Genomic DNA, 26,684 nt, shown 5'->3' on the forward strand with positions numbered 1-26,684 from the left:
AGGGGTGGGTGTTCGTACCGTCTGGTCGGTGAGAGGGGGCAGGACGATAGTCTTCTCCATGGTGTTCATCACCAGTTTCCACAGCTCCTTCAGAACACGTTTCAGCACCGTCTTCTCGCAGATCTTAGCAAACAGCGTCAGGCTGGCAGGAGAGAGAGGGAGGTAGGGAGGGAGGGAGGGAGGGAGGAATAATGAGCGACAGAAGGGAGTCCAACAGAGCTCCACCCAAAATTTGACAAGAACTGGAGCGAAAAATACAGAAACCGAAAGATCAGAGAGAAAGAGTGAGAGATGAGACAGAGCGAGAGGGAGAGGGAGAGAGAGAGAAGGAGAAAAAGAGAGAACAAGATGCGAAGAGGAGAGATGAGTTGAAAGAGAGAACGACAGAGATAGGAAGAGGAAAAAGAGACAAGATGGAAAAGGGACTGGAAACAGAAAGACAAGGGTAGCCAAAAAGTGATTAGCAACATTAAAGACAACTCTCTCTATCTCTCTCACTTACTTGCTGTCCAGGAAGTCCATGATGGGCTGCAGCACATTGTCAGCGTCCTGGGCCACGCTACTGCAGTTGTTAGCCCCCACGTTGGTCCCCTTCACCTGACCAAGGATGTCTCCCATCTGCTTCACATTGTCCTCAATCTGCGGCTGGAAACTACACACAGACAGACACACAGGAGACATAGTAACTGACATAAAATGGTTAAATGTAACCATTTTAACATATTCGGATGAGACTAAGTATTACCAGGAGAGAAAGGCACTGTGATATTAATGAAATCCATATTGGAGTTGGCATGTATGAGTAGTTGGCATGGCTGACTGTTGCCTGGCAGTGCCCAGCAGTGTGCCCAGCTCACCTGACAGAAAATATCCTGCTGAGATCATCCATCACGGTATTCAGCTTCACCTGCAGGTCTTTCAGGAAGTCACTGGCCTCCTTGCACAGCTGAAACACACACACAGTCATGTACACGTACACGCACGCACCAAGATATACACGTAAACACACACCAACGCACACACATAGGGAGAGGGAAAAAGTGACAGTGAGACTGGCAGAGCACCGGGGCTCTCACACAGAGCTCTCAGCAGGCACACGGAAACATTCCCCAACAAACAGACGGTCTAAGAGAATAGAAGCACTCAGCAGAGAAACCTGGTCAGTGAGAAAGGCTCAAATGCACACACACACACACACACACTCAACACTCACACACTCACACTCAGATATAGACTGGGGGCAAACAGGGTTAAGAGAGCCACTCACATCCTTTCCTCCCATGGCCTCAAACATCCTCTCCAGTTGAACTCTGAGCTGCTGGATGTTGTTGATCAGGATGCATGGCTGCAAACAACACAAAGTCATTATCAACTACACTATCCAAGTATCACACATTTTCACTGAAATGCACAAGCACTATAATGAAGTGCATCCCCACACAACATGTGTCATGTCGAGTCATTGGCCACTCACCACTTTCTCCATGTTGACATAGTTAGCAAAGCACTTGGAGATGATGTCAGCGTAGGACAGGAGAACGTTGCCGATGGTCTGAGGAGATAGGAGTATGTCAACCACTGTCTCTGTGACTGGGCATGCTGGCTCAGCTTATTAATGAAGTGGATATAGTGTGTAGAATACTGTAGTGTACCTTGGCGAATCGTTTCATGTAGTTGCCTACGATCTGGGGGTCGGGACACTCCAGCTTGCGGATGATCTCAAAGCTCTGGTTGAGCTGAGAGAAGACGTCCACCACGGAGCAGGAGAACAGAGCATGTTCTGACGTTACCTGAAACTGTAGGGGGAGAGAGGAGAGGAGAGAGAGCATTAAGACAGGAGAGAGAGGAGCGAGAGACTGGAGAGAGAGGAGAGAGACTGGGGAGAGAGGAGAGAGAGACTGGGGAGAAAGGAGAGAGAGAGCATTAAGACTGGAGAGAGAGGAGAGACACTGGGGAGAGAGGAGAGAGACTGGGGAGAGAGGAGAGACACTGGGGAGAGAGGAGAGACACTGGGGAGAGAGGAGAGACACTGGGGAGAGAGGAGAAAGATGGGGAGAGACTGGGGAGAGAGGGGGGAGAGAGGGGGAAGAGACTGGGGAGAGACTGGGGAGAGAGGGGGGAGAGAGGAGAGAGAGAGGGGGGAGAGAAGAGAGAGACTGGGGAGAGAGGAGAGACACTGGGGAGAGAGGAGAGAGATAGAGCATTAAGACTGGAGAGAGAGGAGAGAGACTGGAGAGAGAGAGAGCATTAAGACTGGGGGGAGAGGAGAGAGACTGGAGAGAGAGGAGAGAGACTGGGGAGAGAGGAGAGAGACTGGGGAGAGAGGAGAAAGATGGGGAGAGACTGGGGAGAGACTGGGGAGAGAGGGGTAAGAGACTGGGGAGAGACTGGGGAGAGAGGGGGGAGAGAGGAGAGAGAGAGGGGGGAGAGAGGAGAGAGACTGGGGAGAGAGGAGAGACACTGGGGAGAGAGGAGAGAGAGAGAGCATTAAGACTGGAGAGAGAGGAGAGAGACTGGAGAGAGAGAGGGGGAAGAGAGGGGAGAGAGACTGGGGAGAGAGGGGGGAGAGAGGAGAGAGACTGGGGAGAGAGGAGAGAGACTAGGGAGAGAGAGACTGGGGAGAGAGAGACTGGAGAGAGAGACTGGGGAGAGAGGAAAGAGTGCTCCTTAGCACAGCTTAGAGAGGGGAAGGAAGAGAGGAAGAGAAGAGAGTGGTCCTTAGCAGAGAAGGGGAGAGGAGTAGAGAGACTTTTATGATTGGGGGACAGATGTCACAGATTGTTAACATCAGGGGAGAGAGAGGGGAAGGAATAGAGGGAGAGGTTTGAGAGATGGAGAGCTTCTAGTAAATGAGAGAGGGAGAAGAAGAGAGAGATGGTGTGAGGGTGGCAGGACCACTGAGCTCTGAGAGCATAAATAGAGATGATTGTTGTGGTCTGGTCTGGTTTGAGGATCTCTAGGGTTGTTTGAAGCCAGACAGCAGACAGGGTAGACGGCCGGATCAGGTGGGTCTGTCTGTCTGCCTCTAATTGGCCAGAGGTGAGTCTGTGGCGGTACCCCAGAGGTTGCTGGGTAATGAGATTAATCCACAGGTTGGTACAGTCAAATGCTATCTCCCTACCTGAGAGCAGTCTGAACAAATCTCTTTATAGTCTCTCTCTACACTTTCTCAACTTTTTGTGCTTTCGTTTCCATTGTCTCAGGGAAGTCTTTGATGAGTGCAGGAAAGGCACAGGAGGAGAAGTCTGCCTGATAACTAGGATGGTTAATGAGGAAGCTACAAAGGAAGGGATTACTTTCATTCTGCCACAACCAATGTGACTCAGCATTTACATTTGAGGAGATGAGGAGAAGAAGTGGAAAAGTTTACCCCGTCCTTTTTGTCCCTCTCCAGCGCACCGTGCAGGAAGTCTCGAGACACTTCCTCATTCTCATCCAACCACTGGATGACAAACGGCTCAAACCACCTAGGAGACATCACACGGGTGGTTTAATATGAGTCAACCCCACTGGAAGTTTATATTTCAAACAACTTGTCCATCTGGCCTTGCTTATGGGCTTATGCTGTACAGTACCAGAGAGGGAGTGTGTGTGTGTGTGTGTGAGTGCATGTGTATGCCTGCATATGTGTGTGTTACAGTTTTTCTCGATTGCTAAGACACATTTCTTGAAAGCTGCTCTCCTTTTCTCTTAACTGTGAACACAAAACCCAATTTTCAAGCTACATTCACAAAACCTCAGACTCTTCTTGCAAAACCAAACTTTCACCTCAAAACAGTTCAATCTGTGCTCAAAACTGAACTATGATGTCAAATCGTGCCCCGAGTCAATCAAAATAAAAAACACTACTGAACAGTCACTAAACACTACGTAGAAAAATTGAAAACACAATGCTCAGGACATGAAGCTGGAGAAATAAATGTTTATTGTTCACTGTAGGCTAAATGCATGTTGCAAAACAAAAAAAACCTGTGCATTTAACACTTGTACAAAAGACAAAACAGAAATCTTGTGCATTTACATGTAGCACTTGTAAAAACAAACAGAAATCTTATGCGTTTGCCACTTGTGTACAGTAAGCCCATGTAAAAAATAAAGTACAAAAATATACAAATAAGTGCATTACTCAGCCACAGCATCATGTCTCCGTACTGGGTCAGGCCACAGGACTTCATCCACATCACAGGCCACATTTTGTCTGGCCAGGCAACGGGGGAAAAAACCCTGGCATGCCGTATCCAGGCTTGGCATGCCTCCACACCTATGTCACCACAGGCAAGTCCCATGGCTTGCAGGAGATTTACCCTGGTGTAAGGTTGGCGTTCATATACCTTCCACCGCCATGAGGAGAAGAATTCCTCAATGGGGTTTAGGAAAGGGGAGTACGGTGGAAGGCAAAGATTGATAAAACCTTGGTTCATATTGTACCACTTTCTAACCTGGAGGGCTCTGTGAAAACTCACATTGTCCCAAACAACAACATAGATGGGATGCTCATCCTGCTGCCCTAACAAAGCATCTCGCATGTGATTGAGGAAAATGAGGAGCTGGTGAGTGTTGTAGGGCCCCAGGTTGGCATGATGGTGGACAACCCCATGATTGCTGATGGCAGCACATAATGTGACATTGCCACCACGCTGCCCAGGAACACCAACAATGGCCCGATGGCCAATCACATTCGGCCTCTCCTTCTCCTTTTGGTGAGATTAAACCCAGCTTCATCCATGTAGATGTATTGATGGGGTCTTTCCATTGCATCCAGTTGAAAAACCCTCTGTAGAAATATATATAGTTTTGTAAGTGATACGGAAAAAAGTGATTTAGGCCACTACAGTAAATCACTACTTAGAGTAATCAACATTGAATGTGTCTGGATATATGCCAACCTGTACATACTGGAATCTTTGCTCTTTGACTCTGTCTGAGTTGCGATCAAAGGGCACTCTGTATAGCTGTTTCATGCGCAGTCTGTTGCGCTTGAGGACACGATCAACAGTAGAGAGGCTGACACTGTTGATACCCTCAAAATGTAAATGGTCCTCAATGATCTTCTGCTGAACTTCGCTCAGTTTAATGGCATTGTTCTCACGGACCATATCAACAATTAGGGTCTCTTGGTGTGGGGAGAACATACCTGTCCTCCCACCCCCATGTGGCAGTCTTTCAATTATACAAAAAGAGAACATGGAGTTACAAAAAATATACATGGAATACTAGGCCTACAAACAGTTAGACCAACCCTCCATTACAATACTACAGTACATTGGTACAGTGATGTACTGAAACATATATTCACTTACAGTATACTGTGGTACAGTATATAGTATGTCATACAGTAATTGCTGTCAACATTTACATACTGTACTATAATGTCAAAAAAAAGTTATTACCTGTTCTCTTCTCTAAATCTTCGGATTATGGTGGACACAGTGAATCTACTGATGTTTGGTTGTACCCTTTGTCCAGCCTCCCTCATGCTCATACCATGGACAAGAACATGGTCAATCACAGTAGCTCTGATTTCATCAGATATTACTGTTCTTTGTCTTCGCTGACCACCTCGACCACCTCGACCTCCTCTCACACGAACTCTTCCTCTCAGATTTCTATCCATTGTAGGGCCTCACAAACCAGTGCTCTCTGAACTGGCTTACTGTATATGTTCCCTCACATCATTAGCCACAAGTGTGATCAATTTTGAGTTGTTGTGTTCAAGTGGTGATACCTGTGCTCTAATTGTGTTTGACTTTTGTCACCTGTGCTCACCATTATGCAGCACGGGTGCATCACAATGAAAATGTGTTGGCAAGTTGTGTCTAAACAGGTGAAAAGTGCTTATGGTTTTGCCAAAAGAGTGATTGATTCAATCAATGGGTTCAGGCAACTGAGCATTTGGTTCAGACAATAGGGTTTAGTGTTTTAGCAATTGAGAAAAACTGTAATGTGAGTGTGTCATCATGGCACAGGTGTAACTTACGCCGGGTACTCGGGCACACGGCTCTTGAAGAAGGGCAGGTCTTTGCAGTACTCGTTGTAGAGCCACTTGACTTTAAAATGCAGGTTCATGTAATCCGCACTCTTACACAGCCGGTTCTTTTCATGCTCTGAGAATTGAGAGAGAGAGAGAGAGAGAGAGAGAGAGAGAGAGAGAGAGAGAGAGAGAGAGAGAGAGAGAGAGAGAGAGAGAGAGAGAGAGAGAGAGAGAGAGAGAGAGAGAGAGAGAGAGAGAGAGAGAGAGAGAGAGAGAGAGAGAGAAAGAGAGCAAGAGAGAAAGAGAAAGAGAAAGAGAAAGAGAAAGAGAAAGAGAAAGAGAAAGAGAAAGAGAGAGAAAGAGAGAGAGAGAGAGAAAGAGAGCAAGAGAGAAAGAGAGAGAGAGATAGAGAGAGAGAGAGAGAGAGAGAGAGAGAGAGAGAGAGAGAGAGAGAGAGAGGAAAGACAAAGCTCTTAATTAAAGAGCAAATGAGCCCAGAGGGGTGATCTATTCTCCACCATGCAGCGCTAACAGGCTAATCAGCCCCATAAAAACAGAAGAAGAAGAGACTAAGACTGCTAGGACAGAGCTAAACCACCGGTGAGGATAGTGCGACGTTATTCAGTGCTCACCCTCCATGGCGTACTTCATATCCTGAGCAAACAGGTTCCACATCACCTCAGCACTGATTTTACCCACGTTGAGCTCCTGAGGAAACCTACGTGTGGCAGACGGTAAGAAACACAGAGTTACGTATTGATGTAGAGGAGGAGGGGGGAGAGAGAGAGAGAGAGAGAGAGAGAGAGAGAGAGAGAGAGAGAGAGAGAGAGAGAGAGAGAGAGAGAGAGAGAGAGAGAGAGAGAGAGAGAGAGAGAGAGAGAGAGATGGAGGCAAAGAGAGAGCGAGAGAGCGATTGAGAGAGAGAGAGAGAGAGAGAGAGAGAGAGAGAGACAATGAAATAGATAGCTAGAGCAAGAGAGAGTGACAGACTCACTGGTTGAGGCAGGGTGTGTAGGAGTTCTTGTCCTCCTCTATGATGGACACGATGAGGGTGATGAGTTTGGACCAGAAGTCCAGGTTCTTGATGCTGGGACCCTGCTCCTCTGGGTGTTCCACTCCTGGCTTGGCCTGGACAAAACCAAAACACACTCAGTCACTGGGATACTATCACATGGGCTACTATCGTAGCTTAAGATATGCACACATAACTCAGAGTTTGAAGTTAATTAAGAGTGCAGATATCAAGTTAGGATTCAGCCCGATTCTGACTCTCCTATATTTGGCTCCATAGTTTTTCTGTTATATCTCTCATCGCTACCGCTCAACTCTAATGAGCTGACGAACCCCTCAAACCACATGTACACGGTTTAGTCCTTTGGAAAGAGCTGACAGTCAGAAAAAAGTATTCCTACCACCGCAGGGGTTCAAACTGAAGAATTATCTAGCAAAGATTTCAACAAAATATGGGCCCCTCAGGATGGAAGGTTTTATTCAAAGGAAAATGTGCTTTTGAAATTCATGAAGGGAGTCTGAATGAATCGCCCCACTTTAATGAGGCAAAAACAAGGCTTGTAAATCCCTATATAAATCCTGTACAGGCTTGATGGAGACCTGAGGTGCTAATGACACGGACAGAGACACAGACACACAAAGCACATACGCACACACACGCATGGGCGCACACACACACACAAACATGCGCACTTTCACAAAGCACATACGCACACACACGCATTGGCACACACACACAAACATGCGCACACAAACACACACACGCGTGTGCACACACACACCCAGCTTACCGGATCTGTCTGGTATTCGCGGCTGTAGAGCTCGTGGCAGTTGTTGAAGATGTATTCGTAGGTGGAGTTGAGACAGGCCTTGACACAGTCCTTCACCACTTGACTGGCTCTGGGGGGACTCTGTAGCTCCTGGACCTGAAGACAGTCACAGACAGAGAGAGGATCCTCAGACTAGGAAAGCCCCATACAACCACACAGGGTCAAAGGAACTCAGTCAAGATGCATGTCTGAAAAGAGCAGGTAGTGTAGCGATACTGTACAGTGTAAACAAGAATAGATACATGTGGTACCAACATTAGAGTAGAGAATGTGAGTAGAGGAACATGTATTGACCAGAGCAAAGCAGAGGCGATCCAAGGTGAGGAAGGAGTGAAGAGAAGAGAGTTACCTTCATCCTGAAGAAGGTGATGCTGGTGAGCAGGTCCACAGTAGACTTGAGGTCCTGCAGCCTCTCAGAACTGCTGGCTGGGAAGTTATTCTGTTACACACAGAGAATAGATCCACCGTGAGGTGTGTGTGTGGTGTGTGTGTGTGTGTATGTGTGTGTGTGTGTGTGTGTGGTGTGTGTGTGTATGTGTGTGTGCAGACAATGTTGTATAAACTGGCCAATGCTGTAGTGCTGAAGCAGCAGTCTCAGTCTCTTCCATTGACTCCAGGCCAGATTAAAACCCTCAGCTCTTCACCTCACTGACCCTGTGTGTATGAGGAGTCGTCAGCCCAATTAACACATCAGCCTCATTTCTCACATCACAGAGAGAGAGAGAGAGAGAGAGAGAGCGAGAGAGAGGGAGTGTGTGTATGTGTTTCTGTGAGAGAGAGAAAGGAGAGAGGTCTCCCTGCACTGAGACCCAGCCACTATGAGATGTCTAATTATCTTATGGGACTGTTCTAACTGCAGACAAAGATGAGACTTTTGCTTGAGAGAGAGAGAGAGAGAGAGAGAGAGAGAGAGAGAGAGAGAGAGAGAGAGAGAGAGAGAGAGAGAGAGAGAGAGCAAGAGAGAGACAGTAGAGACAGAGAGCTAGATTGAATGAGAAAGAGGGAGATAAAGGTAGGTAAGGACACGGATAGAAAACCAGACAGAGAGAGAAATAGAAGAGTGAAAGTCAAGAGTAGCCTACCCGGTACATGGACAGGTCAATCCTCAGAGAGTTGTGGAGTTGATCCAGGAGCTTCACAAATCGTTCTTTCTGTAATAAAAAAAAAAAATTAAACACCACAACACATTAGCCTAAGAGCTAGCATATCCATTGGCTCACCTTAAACACGGAGTTGAGGCATTGCATTATATTTTTTGTCTCCATCCACCCCTCATTAATTTGGGGTGACTCACCCCGAAGTTGGATGCGGCAAAGCGGTCAGAGGCCGACACGTTGTTGGTGGCCTGGGTGGTGTGGGCGTAGTAGGCATTGATGTTGGCCAGCAGGGTACTCATTACCGCGGGAACCCCCGGGCACATGTACTTAGACGACAGGCAGGCAAAGTGACTGAGGGAGAGCACACCCACGGCATAAACATTATCACTTTGGTATTAATGAAGCTGACTCATATAAAACCCAAGCATTCCCTTGTGATGTTATACCACAGTATCATCCTAAACACAACTATAAACTATGTGCCCTCTCAACACATTACAATCTGGCAATGTGTATGCTATTGCTAAGTGCCAGTGACAGGGTGGGTAAATTTGAGCTCACGTCATAGCCTGGTAGATGGACTCCACTCCGTAGCGCATGGCAAACTCATCCACTATCTCCTGAGGAGTCTCATCAAAGTACACCTTCCACGCATCATCCCCTTTAGCATCAGGAATCTTCACAACACCAGAGCTCTGCACATCTGTGACAAAGTGGAAGAGGTTCTGGGGAGGGAGAGAGAGTGAGGAAGAGAAATGCAGGGGTTAATCAATCCAGATTATGATTTCAATGAGTTGAAATGGCTAAGGCTGAATACAGGTGGGCATGATCTCAGGGTGAATATGTCTGAGCAGGAGAGCAGAGCAGAGCACGTCATACTCTATAACTGACTGACTGACTGCTCAGTGCTCAGTGGGTTGTTCAATTCATTATTAATTCAGGCCAGGGCTGCCATTCATTACATGAATTTCATTAGAAATGGATCAGTTGATTTTATGTTCAAATTCTTAGTGCAAATTTAGACAAATTAAAAAGACCTAGCTAAAAGTCAACTGGTGCCATTAAAAATTGCAGTTCATTTTCTCAAATCGTGTTTGTCCGTTTCTGCTTAGAGAGTACATAAAGATCTGAATCATGCAGTGCGACGACTCACCATTACAATGTGTGTTAAGCCATTGTGTAGATTAAGAGAATTTGCTACAGATAATCTATTTACAGTGCAATTCAATAGTACTTTTAGCTCTGTTTAAGTTCAGTTGTTTGCAAACTATGTCCTGAGTAATGGACCAAGTAATGACTCGATATAGGACAGTGATCATCCACTAGATTTAGCCATGGGTTTTCTTGAGCGTATGGTCAGGGGGACAGAACATAATTACAAATAGTTTGTATACTGCAAATTGACCGCAAGAAGCCCAAACAGATATAATATTTGACTAAAACATAATAATTTCAAACTTTGTATATGATCACATATCTCTCTATTATGCATGGGAATACTTTGGAACAGATTTCCTAAATTAAAATCACTTGGAGCTGATTTGCTGGTTTATTTTACAGTCTTTTAATGTCCAATAATAAAATACAAAATAAAATGAACTAAAAAAATAAAATATTGGTCTCACAAAACTTGGAGAACTCTGATATAGGGAATGATCATTTAGCATAACTATGGTAGATAATTCCATATTTGAAGAAGGTCGGAGGGAGAAATAGCTGTGGTATTTTATATCTGATGTGGTCTTAATCTTGATAGAGCAATGCAGACAGTGACACTTTTATGGGATATTAACTTCTGTTTAATCTGAAACGGCCACTTCAATGAAAGACTGCTACATCAGTCAGCTAAATGAACCAAGATGACTGGGCTCATTAATCTCACTTGCCACCTGAAGGCATGAGCACACACACGCTCGCGCGCATAATCACGCACACACGTGCACACACACGCACACACACACACACACACACACACAGCTTACCTCGTGCAGACAGGTGTATTGGACATGATATGGAGCGACTGTTTCCTCTCCTTTGATCTCTACATTGATGTGCATCCTGATGGCACCAGACACGGCTGACTTGTCTGTACGCTTGTCTGCAGAGAGGGACAAAAGACAAGACCCTCAGTCAACACATACCACAGTCAACCTAACAACAACTATCTTTAATAAAGACCTCAACCTTTCACCCAAATTAGTTCACCAAGTGTGCCTCATCTAATGGATACCTAGAAAGTCATTTTATGGACTCAATGATTTGGTTTATTAGTTTAGAATGAATGACATTTTATTTTCATGTCAAATCGCCAGTTGGCAACCAATCCCTTATGGGATTAATTGACACATAGTATTAGAATTACAAGTAGAGCTTCAACAAAGTGAATGTTTCCCCAGGTCTTTCCCCTACTGACCCAGGTTGTACCAGACGTCCATCTCTCCGCTCAGCGTGCGGACCTCGATGATGGTCTGACCCAGGAAGTCATCTGACTCCCTCTTGAACTTCTGTTTCACCCGAGACTTGATATCATCATCCTCGTCCCACACCCGCACCTTGATCCGGTCCGAGGAGTTGTGGCACTCACTACAGAGAGAAAGAGAGAGCGAGACAGGAAGACGCCACTATGTCATTTCCTGTTTGAAGGACCCACCAATCCCATCTATTCATATGGGTTCAGAGTTGGACATATGCATTAATTGTGACCCATTCATAACCTGTGAATACACAACCTTCAATGTTATTTCAGTCCAGTACTTTCTCTCTCTTATAGTACTCACAAGTTGAAGTTCTCCTCCCAGACAGGGTTGAGGTTGCCGTAGATGGTCTTGGTCCTCTTCTTGGTCTTGCCCACCTGGACCGTGACGTAAGGGTCACTCGTGCCGGTTTTATCCTTGGCCTGAAGGCCCTGGGCACACAGCACTGTGGAGGGGACAGCATCAGGTGGTCAGTGTGGCTGGAGCATAGCTTGTTTAAACAGACGGACCACTACACAGCGGTCAGTCTAGTTTATGAGGCTAGGTGGAGAGAGTTCTCCCTTCCATATACTCCCATTGACCTATTCTGATTTTTTGCCCTTCCTACCTACAGACGAATATCACTCATCCCTCCTCATATAGACGTTCAAGGGACTTATCTGATCCGTCTCCTTCGTGTCAGACAGTGACTCAACGGTCTACAGCACAGTATGACCTTTACAACAAACAGAACTGGAACGCAAACAATCAAGAGGAGAGAGGTGGATGATGTGTGTCGTGACTCGTGATGGAGTCAGACTCCCAATGGCATCTGCCAGAGCTTTACAAATGGATGGTTCTGGACTCATACTATTCACAAAGCGTCTCAGAATAGGACTGCTTGGATCAGTTTTGCCTTTTAGATCATAATGAATAAGATCATTTTTGTGATTCTGATTCGGACAGGGAGGACCTGATCCTAGATCAGCACTCCCTCTGAAGCCCTGGTATCTTCCCTCTCTCTCTCTCTCACCTGTGATGCTGATCTTGGCCGACCACTTGGAGGTGCCGTCTAGTACGCTCTGTTTGATCTGCTTCATGTAGGTGACGTGAGTGGCTTTGACCATGGCAAACACCTCCTGGATCAGCTCAAAGATCTCTGGCTTGTTCCTCTCCCGGATCTTCATCCTGTCCTTCAGAACCATGATGATGTTCTGGGTTCTGTCCTCCGCCCCATGCTTAGAACTCTTTTCCGCTGCCCCTGAGGTAGACAAGAGCGATGAGGGTCAGATTTGATTCATCGAGTTACATTCGAAGTTAGAAGGTTTTTATTATGCTGTGTGGAGGACATGAACAGTTTTCTTTGGGTTGAAGGGAATAAACATAGGATGAATGTATACAAATGATGCATAACATCAACCATGTTATGTTTTTACTGTTCTTTTTGTTTTATTGTTCTTTTATTCATCTCTTTTATTGCCTTCTGTCGTTTTTTTACTTCATCTCCTGCATTTTTTATTGTTTTGCTGTAAAATACGTTGCAATTTTAAATGCACTTCAAATACATCTTGATTAGATTTCATCTATAAGAACAAATGTGCCCTATCATCAGAACACTGTGAGACAGAGTACGCAGTATGATTTATGGATGTGTACTCTGGCAGTATCTGCAGACCTGTGAAACGCCCATGAAGAGTTGGAAAGGTGGAGAGGATGTCAAGGAAAGAAAAATGGCTTTTAATTTCCTTTCCAGAAAAACCAAACAAGATAGAAAGTGCCTGAGACAGCAGAGTGGGAGTGAGAAAATGAGAGGGGGGAGGACAAGGAGAGTGGGATGAGAGATGTAGGAGAGAGGAGGACAGAGTTTGAAGTATAACAGTCAAAGGGGCCTTTTAGTTAACAACACTCTTATCCAAAGCAGCAGTCGGTAAGGTAAATTACAGAAGTAACCTCACACGTTTGGTGTTGTTAGTTACCGTACTACAAACCTATAACCACATTTTTTCCAACTTTATTTTTCATGTTTTACCACTATATTATGTTTTGGCACTAACTGAACAAAACTTTACGACTCACTGAGCAACATCAACATGGCTCTACTTACTTTGCAGGCAGTCAGCATTGAGTAGGTCCTGGCACTTATCGTGACATTTGACCCCGCACTCGGTACATCTCATGCCCTGGCGGGCGATGCCCCACAGCAGCCCCTCACACTCGTAGCAGTAGGTGGGAGTGGTGGCTGTCCACACCTCAAAGTTATGGGGCGTGGTGCAGGAGATGGGGTAGATCAGAGCCTGCAGGGTCTTCTTGTACACATGGCTCTTCTACAAGAGAAGGAAACAGAAGAGGAGAGAGAAGTTATAGTCAGAGACTTAGTGGAATCTATGAGTACATGGAGAGAGAGAAAAAAGTTCACTATTTGCATATACTGTGAGTAGAGAAAAGAAAGAGCCAGAAACGCACCAGTTCCTCATTATTGAGAGTGCTGGACGCCATGGCTGATGTAATCCCTGCCTTCCTGGAGTTCTGAGCCAGGGACTGAGGTAGGGCAGGCAGGGGGGTAAAATAATGGATGGAGTGAATGACAATGAATGAAGAGATAAGATTAAAATATAGTAGTTCAGTACATACTGGGATTGAAATACATTCAATAAGCACTTTTAAAACATAGTGACAACTTCGATTTTGCTCAAAGAGAAAAGTATATTGTTCTTGATACATACTTTAATATCTTTTAACATAGTTTGGAACAAAATACATCTCAGTACAGCATCTAAGCCAGTAGGTCATAATGCAGTCCAGCTGTATTCTCCCCAAGTGTTTATAAGAAACAAGGGGTCATGGGTATCTGAAACGAAAGTGCTTCAACATTCCCTTTTCATTTGGAACCCAGTGTTACTCACCATAGCCTGTAACAGTGCATGTGAAGGAAGGAGGAAACAGAACGAGAAACAAGTGTTAAATGGGGCATGTCAAACAACTCTAGCTACAGACACAATGGCGATTTCAAAACAGATACAGAGTGATCGTGATAAATGTGCCAAGGGACAGAAATATCACTAGATCGGGGAGAGTTATTGATTTTGTTGATGAAATACTGGGTGGGAGGAAAGATCTAGACCTATTAATCACACAAGACGAAAACATGGCATGTAAACAGTCTTGTACACGGGTAGGACAAAGGCCCTTAAGGACAGAGTGGAAAACGAACGTACTTCCTTAACAATGTTGAAGTATACACACCATTAAAACCCAGAGAGTTAGGACACTGTCTGAGAGACACAGGTAGTCAGCATTAGGGGAGAGAGCCATCGTCCTGCCCATACTTCCGTGTCTGAGAACACTGGCTGAATATTAGTCTGGCTTTGTTGCACATTCAGATTCAGTTCCAGTCAGCACATTACCTGGTCTGGATGAATCAGACTCAGGCAGTTAGTGTGTGTGTGGGGGGGGTGTACAGTTTGACAGTAAGCTGGATTCATAGAGACAAAGTGCTGAGCGATTTTGTCCGGTATGGTAATTCTTCATTACAGCTCACGTTGGACCCGAGCCACCTGAGCGCTGGGCTGGAAGTATAGTCTGGCAGGCCTCCAGCTTGTCAGAGCTATTCAACGCAAAACCTTGAAGTCAGATCAATTGGCACGGATGGATAGAACAAGGACTAGGCCATCTATTTGGTGTGAGTTTAATAGCCTAGTAAGCCCCTGTGGCATTACTCCATCTGGAGCCCAATAGGGTTCTACTTGGAACCAAAAAGGGTTCTCCTATGGGGACAGCCAAATAACCCTTTTTCTAAGAGTTCACGTACAGTACAGCAGGATGTAGCTATCCAGGATTATTTTCTCCACTCTCCTCTAGCATTCAATTGGTTAACATACCACACATCCAGGGTGAGCAGTCAGAGAGAGGAGAGGACAGAGTGACGGTCCCTGGGACCGGAAAGAAAGGGGGAGAGAGAGAGAGAGAGAGAGAGAGAGAGAGAGAGAGAGAGAGAGAGAGAGAGAGAGAGAGAGAGAGAGAGAGAGAGAGAGAGAGAGAGAGAGAGAGAGAGAGAGAGAGAGATAGAGAGAACTTACACTGACCAGGTCCCTGACCAGAGGCATGGCTTTCCTCTTGCGGAGGTCCGGCATGCTGTCAATGCTATACAGCGCCCCACCCACCCTGCACGGGGAAAAACCACACAAACACAGCACTCCTATTATCACAAAATCCTCATCCACTTCCACCACTAACATATAAACACACTGTAAATTAGAGCAACAAATACTTTAACCTAATCCCAGATTGATTTATGCTGTATAGCCATGTTTGTATGACAATGACCATATGCAACACAAACAGATCTGGGACCAACTGCACTCCAATTATTTGCTCAAAATGTCATGCAGTTGTGTTATTATTTCATGTTGTGAAGCTTTATTAGCATGCTTGTGGGTGTGATAGTGACAGACACTTACCCTGCTGATAGCAACAGGGAGCAAATCCCAACCGACTCCCCTCTTGCCTGTGGAGATAAGGGGGAGAGAGGGGTGAGACAGGGTGAGGAGTGATTGGCACATAGTATGCCTGGAAATGGTTTTATTAGGTCTACTACATCTCATATCTGCCACTAGCTGTCTGTCTCGCTACAATAACAAAGATGGAGTCTCCCACAGTTTATTACTATAAAATCAAAATGATGTGTTTAATTGGGCAGAAAACAGTCCATAATGTCAGCCATAAAACACTGAAGAGAGACAAGAGAGCGATGCCTCGGGTGATTTCACTGTCCATTGACGTCAGTCGGGAGGCCTTTGTGTTTGAAGGCCATGGTTGAAAGTGGATTTGTGACAGATCCTTATCTGCAGTACCATTCCAGTAATTCTATCTGTGCTATAACAGGAAGACATGCTCTTTATCTCTCTATGTGTTCAGAGCACGACGCAAAAACACTGACATTCACGTTATTGTCACCAGCAGCGCTCACAAGCAACCATGGACACACCCACCTGGCAGTCGGCTCCAGCCCTGGCCAATCAGAACGGACAACATGCAAATCGCTATGGGGGTGGCAAAAAAACTGAAAAGAAAACAAATGAAATGGTATACAAACAGGGGTAAACAAACTATTATCTTAACAAAATAAAGCCAGGCAAAAATAACCACTGGATTACAATTTAAAGGGTAATATAAACTGGAATTAATGACAGACCACCAGAGGATTAAGAAGTGAATGAAACAAAACTGAAGAGGCACAGATGTCAGAAGATACATTTCAGGGCAGGGACATATGAAGGAGTGACAGCATTATGGCGAGAAACAGAGAGAGCAGCCACATAGAAAGTCCATCCATACTCACCCACGTACACCAGCCTGGTCTCAAAGACTAGACGTAACATAGTAAATGTAAATCTGTGACACTAAAATTAGTATGATATGTTACATTTGGTATGGTTACATAAGAAAGAAGGTTAAAATAAAAGGAAGGAGGTTGGTTGGGGAGGATGGGTGGGCATATAACGCGAATGTCTAGCAACCCAAAGGTTGGGTGTTCGAATCACGGACAACTTTAGCATTTTGGCTAATTAGCAACCTTTATGGAACCCTTTGGAACTTACTACTTTTTAGGTACTTTGTAACTACTTAGCATGTTAGCTAACCCTTCCCCTAACCCTAACCTTAACCCTAACCCCTAGCCTAGCTAACTTTAAACTCCTAGCAAATATTAACCACCATAAAGTGGAATTTGTAACAAGTCATACATATCGTAATTCATAACATATCATACGAAATGGATGATGGCCACCCACAAATTAATATCATACGAAACATAACATATCATACTAAATGGAGGATTTACGTTTACTATGTTACTTACGTCTATCCATGAGTCCATGTCGCGCTCGCACTCGCACTCACACACACACACACACACACACACACACACACACACACACACACACACACACACACAGGCTGTCTCACCTGCTGCAGCTGTAGTCGGACCTTGCTGCAGAGCCGTTGCCAGTTGGCCCTGGCCCTGTCTGGACCAGGCTCCATGATGGGCCTTTGATAGCTGGGAGAGAAATGTACAGGGGTATTCAGACTGGTGCTCATTCATTGTGAAGATACTTAGATGGTAGAAAATAATCTAACTTCGCTCTGTTTTAAAGGCAGTGGTGGATAGTGATAAAAGTCTATTGTAGTACAATGTGATGTGTAGAGGCAAAAGTTGTAGTAAATAGTTGTGTAGAGGTGAAAGTTGTAGTAAATATTTGTGTAGAGGTAAAAGTTGTAGTAAATAGTTGTGTAGAAGTAAAAGTTGTAGTAAATATTTATGTAGAGGTAAAAGTTGTAGTAAATAGTTGTGTAGAGGTAAAAGTTGTAGTAAATAGTTTTGTAGAGGTAAAAGTTGTAGTAAATAGTTGTGTAGAGGTAAAAGTTGTAGTAAATAGTTGTGTAGAGGTAAAAGTTGTAGTAAATAGTTTTGTAGAGGTAAAAGTTGCAGTAAATAGTTGTGTAGAGGTAAAATTTGTAGTAAATAGTTGTGTAGAGGTAAAAGTTGCAATAAATAGTTTTGTAGAGGTAAAAGTTGTAGTAAATAGTAAATGGTGTTCTGGCCAGCATTACTACAGTGGGGGAAAAAAGTATATAGTCAGCCACCAATTGTGCAAGTTCTCCCACTTAAAAAGATGAGAGAGGCCTGTAATTTTCATCATAGGTACACGTCAACTATGACAGACAAATTGCGAAAAAATAGGTAGGATTTTTAATGATTCTTTTTGCAAATTATGGTGGAAAATAAGTATTTGGTCACCTACAAACAAGCAAGATTTCTGGCTCTCACAGACCTGTAACTTCTTCTTTAAGAGGCTCCTCTGTCCTCCACTCGTTACCTGTATTAATGGCACCTGTTTGAACTTGTTATCAGTATAAAAGACACCTGTCCACAACCTCAAACAGTCACACTCCAAACTCCACTATGGCCAAGACCAAAGAGCTGTCAAAGGACACCAGAAACAAAATTGTAGACCTGCACCAGGCTGGGAAGACTGAATCTGCAATAGGTAAGCAGCTTGTTTTGAAGAAATCAACTGTGGGAGCAATTATTAGGAAATGGAAGACATACAAGACCACTGATAATCTCCCTCGATCTGGGGCTCCACGCAAGATCTCACCCCGTGGGGTCAAAATGATCACAAGAACGGTGAGCAAAAATCCCAGAACCACACGGGGGGACCTAGTGAAGGACCTGCAGAGAGCTGGGACCAAAGTAACAAAGCCTACCATCAGTAACACACTACGTCGCCAGGGACTCAAATCTTGCAGTGCCAGACGTGTCCCCCTGCTTAAGCCAGTACATGTCCAGGCCCGTCTGAAGTTTGCTAGAGTGCATTTGGATGATCCAGAAGAGGATTGGGAGAATGTCATATGGTCAGATGAAACCAAAATATAACTTTTTGGTAAAAACTCAACTCAGTCGTGTTTGGAGGACAAAGAATGCTGAGTTGCATCCAAAGAACACCATACCTACTGTGAAGCATGGGGGGTGGAAACATCATGCTTTGGGGCTGTTTTTCTGCAAAGGGACCAGGACGACTGATCCGTGTAAAGGAAAGAATGAATGGGGCCATGTATCGTGAGATTTTCACTGAAAACCTCCTTCCATCAGCAAGGGCATTGAAGATGAAACGTGGCTGGGTCTTTCAGCATGACAATGATCCCAAACACACCGCCCGGGCAACGAAGGAGTGGCTTCGTAAGAAGCATTTCAAGGTCCTGGAGTGGCCTAGCCAGTCTCCAGATCTCAACCCCATAGAAAATCTTTGGAGGGAGTTGAAAGTCTGTGTTGCCCAGCGACAGCCCCAAAACATCACTGCTCTAGAGGAGATCTGCATGGAGGAATGGGCCAAAATACCAGCAACAGTGTGTGATAACCTTGTGAAGACTTACAGAAAACGTTTGACCTGTGTCATTGCCAACAAAGGGTATATAACAAAGTATTGAGAAACTTTTGTTATTGACCAAATACTTATTTTCCACCATAATTTGCAAATAAATTCATTAAAAATCCTACAATGTGATTTTCTGGAGAAAAAAAATCTCATTTTGTCTGTCATAGTTGACGTGTACCTATGATGAAAATTACAGGCCTCTCTCATCTTTTTAAGTGGGAGAACTTGCACAATTGGTGGCTGACTAAATACTTTTTTCCCCCACTGTATATAACTACAGAAGTGGATGGTTGAGGGTTCACCTGACAACAGGAGTCTCGCTCTTCTCTGCTGGGACTTCTGCTGGGGGGCTCTCCACCACAGGGACCTCCTGCTCTAAAGACAGAGGCTCTTCCTCTTGGAGGTCTAGGAGGATATCATCCAGGGCATCAGACACTGGAGGCTGGGTGTCTGGAGCAGGGGGCTGGGCTGTGGGCACTGGGGACTGGATGAGGGATGGATGGATCATAGGGGTGAATGGAGGCTTGGTGGAGGCTGTGGTGACAGGGGGCTGGACAGGGGGCATGGTCTGGGCCTGGGTGGTGGGGGCCAGGGTGGAGGGCTCGGGCTGCTGCTCTCTCAGAGAGGCCTGTTTCTCCAGAGGGGGCCTGGTGATGGAGGCCTCGGGGGCCAGCGTGGGGGCCGTGCTTGTGGGGGTGGGGGTGTAGGGCGGCTCCTGGTCCTCGCTGAGCGCGCCGTCCAGAGGGTAGAGATCTTCATCTTCTTCGTAAATCATCTCCTCCTCTCCCTCATAGTTGAACTCCCCCTCTCCCTCCTCGGGCTCGTAGAGCTCGCCCTCCTCCTCATCGTAAATAGCCCCCTCCTCCCCGCCATCTTTGACATAGCCCCCTTCGTCGCTGTACACCACCTCGGGCTCATCGGGGTCCCAGCCAGCCGATTCCTTGTCGTAGCTGACAGAGGAGTGGCAGGAGTGGTAAGAGTCGTTCTCGTCGTAGAGCTCCACAGAGCCCCTCAGGCTCCCCTCGTTCTCAGGGCCAAACTCCTCACTGAGCTGGGAGCTGCCTCGACTCAGCTCCCCAGAGGAGGCATAGCGACTGCTGCCTGTAGGACTGTAGACAGATAGACAGATGGACCACAGTCAGATACACAGACACATGGAGCAGACCGGGGACGAAAAACACTAAAGAAATAAACAACCAAATGGGCCCAGAGCGCATGTTAAGGGGACATTCTTTTTGGGGACTAAAGTGAGGGAGCACAGTTAACCTAGGATAAAGGGGAGAGGAACAAACTAAGGCATCCTGGACCTAGGGATAGGCTAGTATGTGTTCAGATGCATGAGTTTGGGGGTTATGTGGTGTAGTAACAGGGAAGTCTTCATTTTTAGTAGAGAGAGAGATTATTGGTGGATGCTCTGATCACACGCCACATACAAATCTGCATATTCAACAGAGCAGAGATTCACAAACACCCTGAGCCAACACAATAAACAGCGAAACAAGACATGAGGTAAACAGCCTTGACAAGTAATGGCACCCATTCAGGTGAGGTGATGAGAGAGGTGATGAGAGAGAGAGCAAGCAGATAGAGTGAAAGAGAGCAGAGGGAGAGGGGTAGAGAGAGAAAATATGAGTGGAGAGAGAGAGAGGCAGGCTGAAACAGCCTCTTTTTAGCAGACAAAAGAGGGGGATTTTATTCAACTATGATGAATGAGGCTATTAGTGAGAAGGGAAAGAGAGATAGAGAGAGAAACAGAGAGAGAGAGAGAGAGAGAGAGAGAGAGAGAGAGAGAGAGAGAGAGAGAGAGAGAGACAGAGAGAGAGAGAGAGAGAGAGAGAGAGAGAGAGAGAGAGAGAGAGAGAGAGAGAGAGAGAGAGAGAGAGAGAGAGAGAGAGAGAGAGAGAGAGAGAGAGAGAGAGAGAGAGAGAGAGAGAGAGAGAGAGAGAGAGAGACAGAGAGAGAGAGAGAGAGAGAGAGAGAGAGAGAGAGAGAGAGAGAGAGAGAGAGAGAGAGAGAGAGAGAGAGAGAGAGAGAGAGAGAGAGAGAGAGAGAGAGAGAGAGAGAAACAGAGAGAGAGACAGAGAGAGAGACAGAGAGAGAGAGAGAGAGAGAGAGAGAGAGAGAGAGAGAGAGAGAGAGAGAGAGAGAGAGAGAGAGAAACAGAGAGAGAAACAGAGAGACAGAGAGAGAGAGAGAGAGAGAGAGAGAGAGAGAGAGAGAGAGAGAGAGAGAGAGAGAGAGAGAGAGAGAGAGAGAGAGAGAGAGAGAGAGAGAGAGAGAGAGAGAGAGAGAGAGAGAGAGAGAGAGAGAGAGAGAGAGAGAGAGAGAGAGAGATAGAGAGAGAGAGACACACACACACACACACACAAGTCCACTCTTTTACACACTATCGATTAAAGCAGTGAAGGTTCAATAATGCATGAAGCGGTACAGGGGGAGTAAAGAAAGAGGGGAGAGTTAAACAACCCTGGGCTGTATGTGTCTGTGTGAGAGCTAGGAGACAGGAACCTAGGCTGAACGCAGATAGGAAAACAGAACACCTGAGGAAACCAACACACACACATAGAAATACACATGGCATATGCACAAAACGTAATACAGAATCCTGCTACTTGATCAAGAAGCGCACACGCATGCAAACTCTCTCTCTCTCTCTCTCTCTTTAGTACACCCACAAGGACACACACAGCTCTTTCACTGAGCTGTCCGACAGAAACCTGCATTTTCCTTCTCAAACACCAAACACAGCAGGAGAGAAGTACAGTGGCACATACAGGAGGACATGTGTCTTCCCATCTCTGATAGGCTACTATTAATTCTGAACAGGCATGCCTCCTGCCACCCCAGAGCCGGGGCCGGGGTCCTTGGCCAACAGTACGGCTGGCTCTGGCTGGGGGAAGCCTGAGCTGCGTAGTTAATCACAGAGAGGACTTGTCACTGAGGCACCGTAGGAGGAGGAGGTAATAACATGCTGCCACTGAGAGACAGAGGAGGCAGAGGAGCCACACAGAACACACAAACACTTTAACACTGCAACTCACATCAACTTAGCCAAACTGCTCCCCTATGCCTCCAACTTCCTAGATAACAACACACACAACAGAGGAACTCATTCACATTTCACGACAGATGTACGACAGAGAGAGGGTAGATCATGTGTGTGTGATTCCGGTGTGTATACAGTAGTTATTATCAGGTAGATACAGGATCGGAACGTAGATACGTAGTAGAGAGAGGGAGTTGAACAACACATGCATGCAAGCACAGCGAGCGAGGAGGACAGGACTATTCCACCACTGACGTCACAGCGAGACCACGGACGGAGTCACAGGCTGGAGGAAGAGGAAGAGGAGGAAGAGGTGGAGAGGAGGTGCAGAGACCCACCTATCGGAGAGCGAGTGCCTACTGTCTAGAGAGTACTGGCGGCTGGTGCGCCGGCTCGAACCTGAGGCTGAATCGAGATCGCTGCGCCCGTTGGTGGCCGAGTCTAAACTATCATAGCGTCTGGCAGGAAGGGGGAGAGGCAGGAGAGGAGGAGCATCAGTACAGTCTGGCCTGGGGCTTTTCAAAGACACACAGCAACATCCACAACACCAAACTGAACCACACACTGCCTGGCAAACCTACTGCATAAAGACCACTGGCACTGACCAAGGAGCCAGACAGAGATAGACAGATAGAGAAGTGAGTGGTTGGTTTTAGCTATAGTGGACCTTGCAGGTTCATATGGCTAAAAACAGAATCACTGTTGAGAGAAGCCTTTATGCAATTATGTGGCTGCCCCAAGCAAGGCATGAGTTTGAGTGAATTTGTGCCTTTGAACAACAGATGTAAAGACAAAAAAACACACTTGTTTTTTTGGGGGGGAAAACAAGTTGCTAAGTGATCACAGGGGGCTGTATTTCAGCCACACACACACGCATGCACACTCATACACATGTACACACACACACACACAGTGATGGTGTCAGTGAGGCTCTTCCCACACGGCCTGTATACAAGGTCGGCATGGCTGCTCCTTTAGGCTTGTATAGTGAGGCCACACTGCAGTATGCTCTGGAGAGTGAAGTCACAGTGGGACAACAGGTTACCATGTAGCAACAGTGTGAACAAAAATCTGTTCTGTAGTAGTCTGATTTATTCTGTGGTGAATAGAGTGTTGATCTCCAGATGAGACAAAGTCAATATGGATCCCTTGACTAAGAAGAGGAGGTGAGAGTGAGATCCACGCTGTGTGCGTCTCAATAGTCTAACGTAGTTTCCTTTCCTCGTCTCATTCCTTCACCCACACATATCTTAAAGAGCTGAACAGGGAAAAGGTACGACTTATACATTCCACCTACCCTTCATGTTTTTAGATTAGTACAACTGTAGGAGAGCAGCTTGTAACAAAATAACTTAAAGGTACGTTTAAAATGAAGGAGAGGAGACAATGAAAGGAAGCTTATTGGGACGAACCCCCTATTGAGACCCTGAGTAGTGAACCAGGTAATGAACCAGGTAAGGATGACAGGACAGGACGAGAGAGGTTAGGTTACCTCATGGGTCTCTGGTTGTCGTAGTCCAGCTCTTGGATGGAGCCGTTGTAGGAGGTGTGCGAGGAGTAGCGCTGGTCTCTCTGGATGGGGTACTGGTGCATGGAGGCGTTGGGCTGAGACGTGGTGTAGAAGGGTGGAGGGATGCTGTTACTAGTCTCACTGCGGTAGTCACTGTCTCTGTCGTCCACCGCACTGTCTGGATCCTCATCTACACACGAAATGGTTGAAATATTATGATTATTATCATGATGTGGGGTTCATCTTTACTCATGATGCTAGTATGTGCTTGGTGACTTATACTGTAAGTGGATGTGGTGACTAATTTTAAAAACCTAGCAATATAGGCCTACAGTACCAGGTACCATTTGAGTCAACAGACATTGTTTGCTAAACTGTGTGAGAAAAGCTAGAAAAACTTACTTTGCTGGTCTCCCCACAGACTCCAGTTACCTACAAGGACAGGGGGTAAGTAGGTAATAAGTTATCACAGAAATATGTGATTTGGGCCTGAGCCATAAACTTAAATGTTAAAAAATGTGCAGCCGTATGACCAGGAAATAGATAAGTCAGGGTGCGCCCCCGGGAACTAATCTGTTTGGGGTGTAAATCTCAGAGTGGAGCGGGAGAGGGAGCAGGCCAGGGCAGGCAAGATGGCTGACCTTGTGGCGGATGGAGGGCCCAGGGTGTGGTAATTAGCACAGAGCAGTGGGTAGTCAGACATAACTCTCATCCCAGCATCCCATAACTCAAAGCGCATACGCAGGCTCCATCCATAAACACTCACTGAAACACAGCACGTAGACACGCATGCATGCGGACAAGCACTCACACACACTAATACTGATCAACCTTTATGGCTGGTCTCTCACAAACACACCCACTGACAGACAAACATCCACCACAGCCCAGACTCATCCACAGTGGTCACCACCCACCCACATGGGCTGTCATCAGACAGACAGGGCTGTGTCTGACAGGGCAGTGAAAGTATGCCAGCACACATCCATCACACAGCTAGCAGCCATAAAACACTGTGTGTGGAGCTGACTATGAGGCAGGCCTGCTGGCTCGATTCGTCATGTCAGCTAATCTCCCTCCTTCCATCCCTCCCTCCCTCCCTCCCTCCCTCCCTCCCTCCGCCTGCTGCTTCCCCTCTAATCTGCTTCCCAAAGACTCAGGAGGAGGAGAGTGAAGAGGGGGAGAGGGAGGAATAAAGTGAAGAGGAGGAGGAAGAGGAAGAAGAGGAGGAGTAAAGTGAATATGTGAATGTCGAGGATGAAAGGGAGGATAGTAAAGAGGGAGGAAGAGGAGACGGGGGAGAGTGACAAGGAGGAAGAGGAGACGGGGGAGAGTGACAAGGAGGAAGAGGGGGGCCAGGAACAAAGTGAAAAGGAGCAGGATATTTAAAGAGGGTGTGAAGCCAGTATCAAGAGTCTACTACTCACAGCATTGTGTTGATGGCGCTTGCAGTGGTCTCTCCTCCTCCTCCTGGTACGTGTACTGCAACACACAGACACACACACACACAATAGATATAGCTGATTACAATACGGCTGACTGACACTGTACATTGTACTGCAGCTAATCCAACATGAGGTAATCCGCATCTAGGAGAGTTATGGGTCTACATCATATTTAATGCATAGAGTAAGTGATGACTTTTGCAATTACTGATAGCCCTGCCTTGTGGCGGGCAGGTAAGATGTAAACACAAAGGGAGGAGAGGAGGAGATGCCTTACGTCCTGGTCCCTCATGGCGTTGAGCTGCTCCAGTTTCTTGGCCCAGTATCGAGCCTCATCCTCTGGAATGTCTGAAGCAGAAAGACCCATTCACTGGTCAGTCACTAAGGCACACACACACACACACACACACACACACACACACACACACACACACACACACACACACACACACACACACACTAACCTAATGGCAGTTCAAAGCGGGTGTCCAGCAGCACGCGGTGGAAGGTGGGGTCTTTGGTGCCGGTGATCTCATTCTCAGCCATGATGACCTGGGAGTCCAGTGTCAGCCACTGCCCCGGCCCGTCCTAGCATGAGCACACACACACACACACACACACACAAACATGTATTGTTACTGTACAGGGTAACACTTTCCCTCTTCCAGTCAAACACTTAGGAGGATGCTAAAAATAGTCCTAGTTACAGTGTTTCAAAGCGGAGGAATTCACTCCCTGTAGGTTATCCATCTTTACCATCCAAGAACACTCTCTTTAAACTCCTTTCATCCCTGATATGAAGTGTGTTCCACCTTAAACACTTTGATGTGGCGTGACAACAAACCGTATCAGTCTAGTGTTGTGATGTACTTGTGTCTGAGCCTCGGATGTGCTGCTGGTAAACCGCCTTGTGCTCCCAGGAGGGTGGAGGGTGGTGGGGGCAGGGCGGGCGTACCGTACCTCATTGGACTGGCGGATGTTTTGCAGGGGGATCCACAAGGTGCCCACCATGGTGTCCCAGATTAACCCTTTGTTCCACACCTCCACCGTCAGCCCCAGGTCCAGCCTGTTGATCTCACTGCACAGGGAGTGGGGGTGGGGGGGTGGGGGGGGTGAGAAGGTGTAGACAAAAAGAGGGAGACAGGAAGATGAGGGAGGAGAAAGAGTGGGTGAGAGAGTGAAAGAAGGAACGGGAGAGACAGAGAGAAAGAAGTGATGAGATGAGGAAATACACTCAACAGACCGGGAGACCAAAATAACAGAAACCCTGATTGAGCAATAGGGCCTGGAGAGATAAAACCCATCTTATAGAGAAGTGAAATATATATGCCATCAGAGCCCCAGCTCTAATCTAATAGAACAAAGAGCCAATGTGATTCAGCCTGTG

At 46.3% G+C, this 26,684-nt stretch overlaps 1 protein-coding gene across 12 annotated transcripts in view; it reads right to left on the bottom strand.

The window, feature by feature from the left end:
• LOC121533532 (protein unc-13 homolog A-like) overlaps positions 1–26,684 on the bottom strand; it is a 49,202-nt gene that overhangs the window by 15,675 nt on the left and 6,843 nt on the right. For 8 of the 12 annotated variants that reach the window (XM_045205524.1, XM_045205530.1, XM_045205527.1 and 5 more), the window contains 33 exons: positions 26,258–26,375; positions 25,762–25,885; positions 25,575–25,645; positions 25,280–25,334; positions 24,255–24,284; positions 23,835–24,042; positions 22,681–22,800; positions 19,599–20,405; positions 17,327–17,417; positions 15,820–15,866; positions 15,439–15,523; positions 14,266–14,271; positions 13,826–13,900; positions 13,467–13,686; positions 12,396–12,623; positions 11,687–11,828; positions 11,323–11,492; positions 10,892–11,007; positions 9,471–9,634; positions 9,107–9,260; positions 8,895–8,963; positions 8,162–8,251; positions 7,774–7,908; positions 6,966–7,099; positions 6,604–6,689; positions 5,978–6,104; positions 3,371–3,467; positions 1,653–1,796; positions 1,475–1,552; positions 1,268–1,345; positions 858–946; positions 503–652; positions 19–142 (listed from right to left, as the gene is read on the bottom strand). In XM_045205524.1, coding sequence (XP_045061459.1) covers positions 19–142; positions 503–652; positions 858–946; positions 1,268–1,345; positions 1,475–1,552; positions 1,653–1,796; positions 3,371–3,467; positions 5,978–6,104; positions 6,604–6,689; positions 6,966–7,099; positions 7,774–7,908; positions 8,162–8,251; positions 8,895–8,963; positions 9,107–9,260; positions 9,471–9,634; positions 10,892–11,007; positions 11,323–11,492; positions 11,687–11,828; positions 12,396–12,623; positions 13,467–13,686; positions 13,826–13,900; positions 14,266–14,271; positions 15,439–15,523; positions 15,820–15,866; positions 17,327–17,417; positions 19,599–20,405; positions 22,681–22,800; positions 23,835–24,042; positions 24,255–24,284; positions 25,280–25,334; positions 25,575–25,645; positions 25,762–25,885; positions 26,258–26,375 — 4,432 coding nt within the window. The remainder of the gene's footprint in view (positions 1–18; positions 143–502; positions 653–857; positions 947–1,267; positions 1,346–1,474; positions 1,553–1,652; positions 1,797–3,370; positions 3,468–5,977; positions 6,105–6,603; positions 6,690–6,965; positions 7,100–7,773; positions 7,909–8,161; positions 8,252–8,894; positions 8,964–9,106; positions 9,261–9,470; positions 9,635–10,891; positions 11,008–11,322; positions 11,493–11,686; positions 11,829–12,395; positions 12,624–13,466; positions 13,687–13,825; positions 13,901–14,265; positions 14,272–15,438; positions 15,524–15,819; positions 15,867–17,326; positions 17,418–19,598; positions 20,406–22,680; positions 22,801–23,834; positions 24,043–24,254; positions 24,285–25,279; positions 25,335–25,574; positions 25,646–25,761; positions 25,886–26,257; positions 26,376–26,684) is intronic. The other 4 variants (XM_045205533.1, XM_045205534.1, XM_045205532.1 and 1 more) reach the window with 1 other exon arrangement.

This window comes from Coregonus clupeaformis, chromosome 20, assembly GCF_020615455.1.
Source record: "Coregonus clupeaformis isolate EN_2021a chromosome 20, ASM2061545v1, whole genome shotgun sequence".
Lineage (NCBI taxonomy): Eukaryota > Metazoa > Chordata > Actinopteri > Salmoniformes > Salmonidae > Coregonus > Coregonus clupeaformis.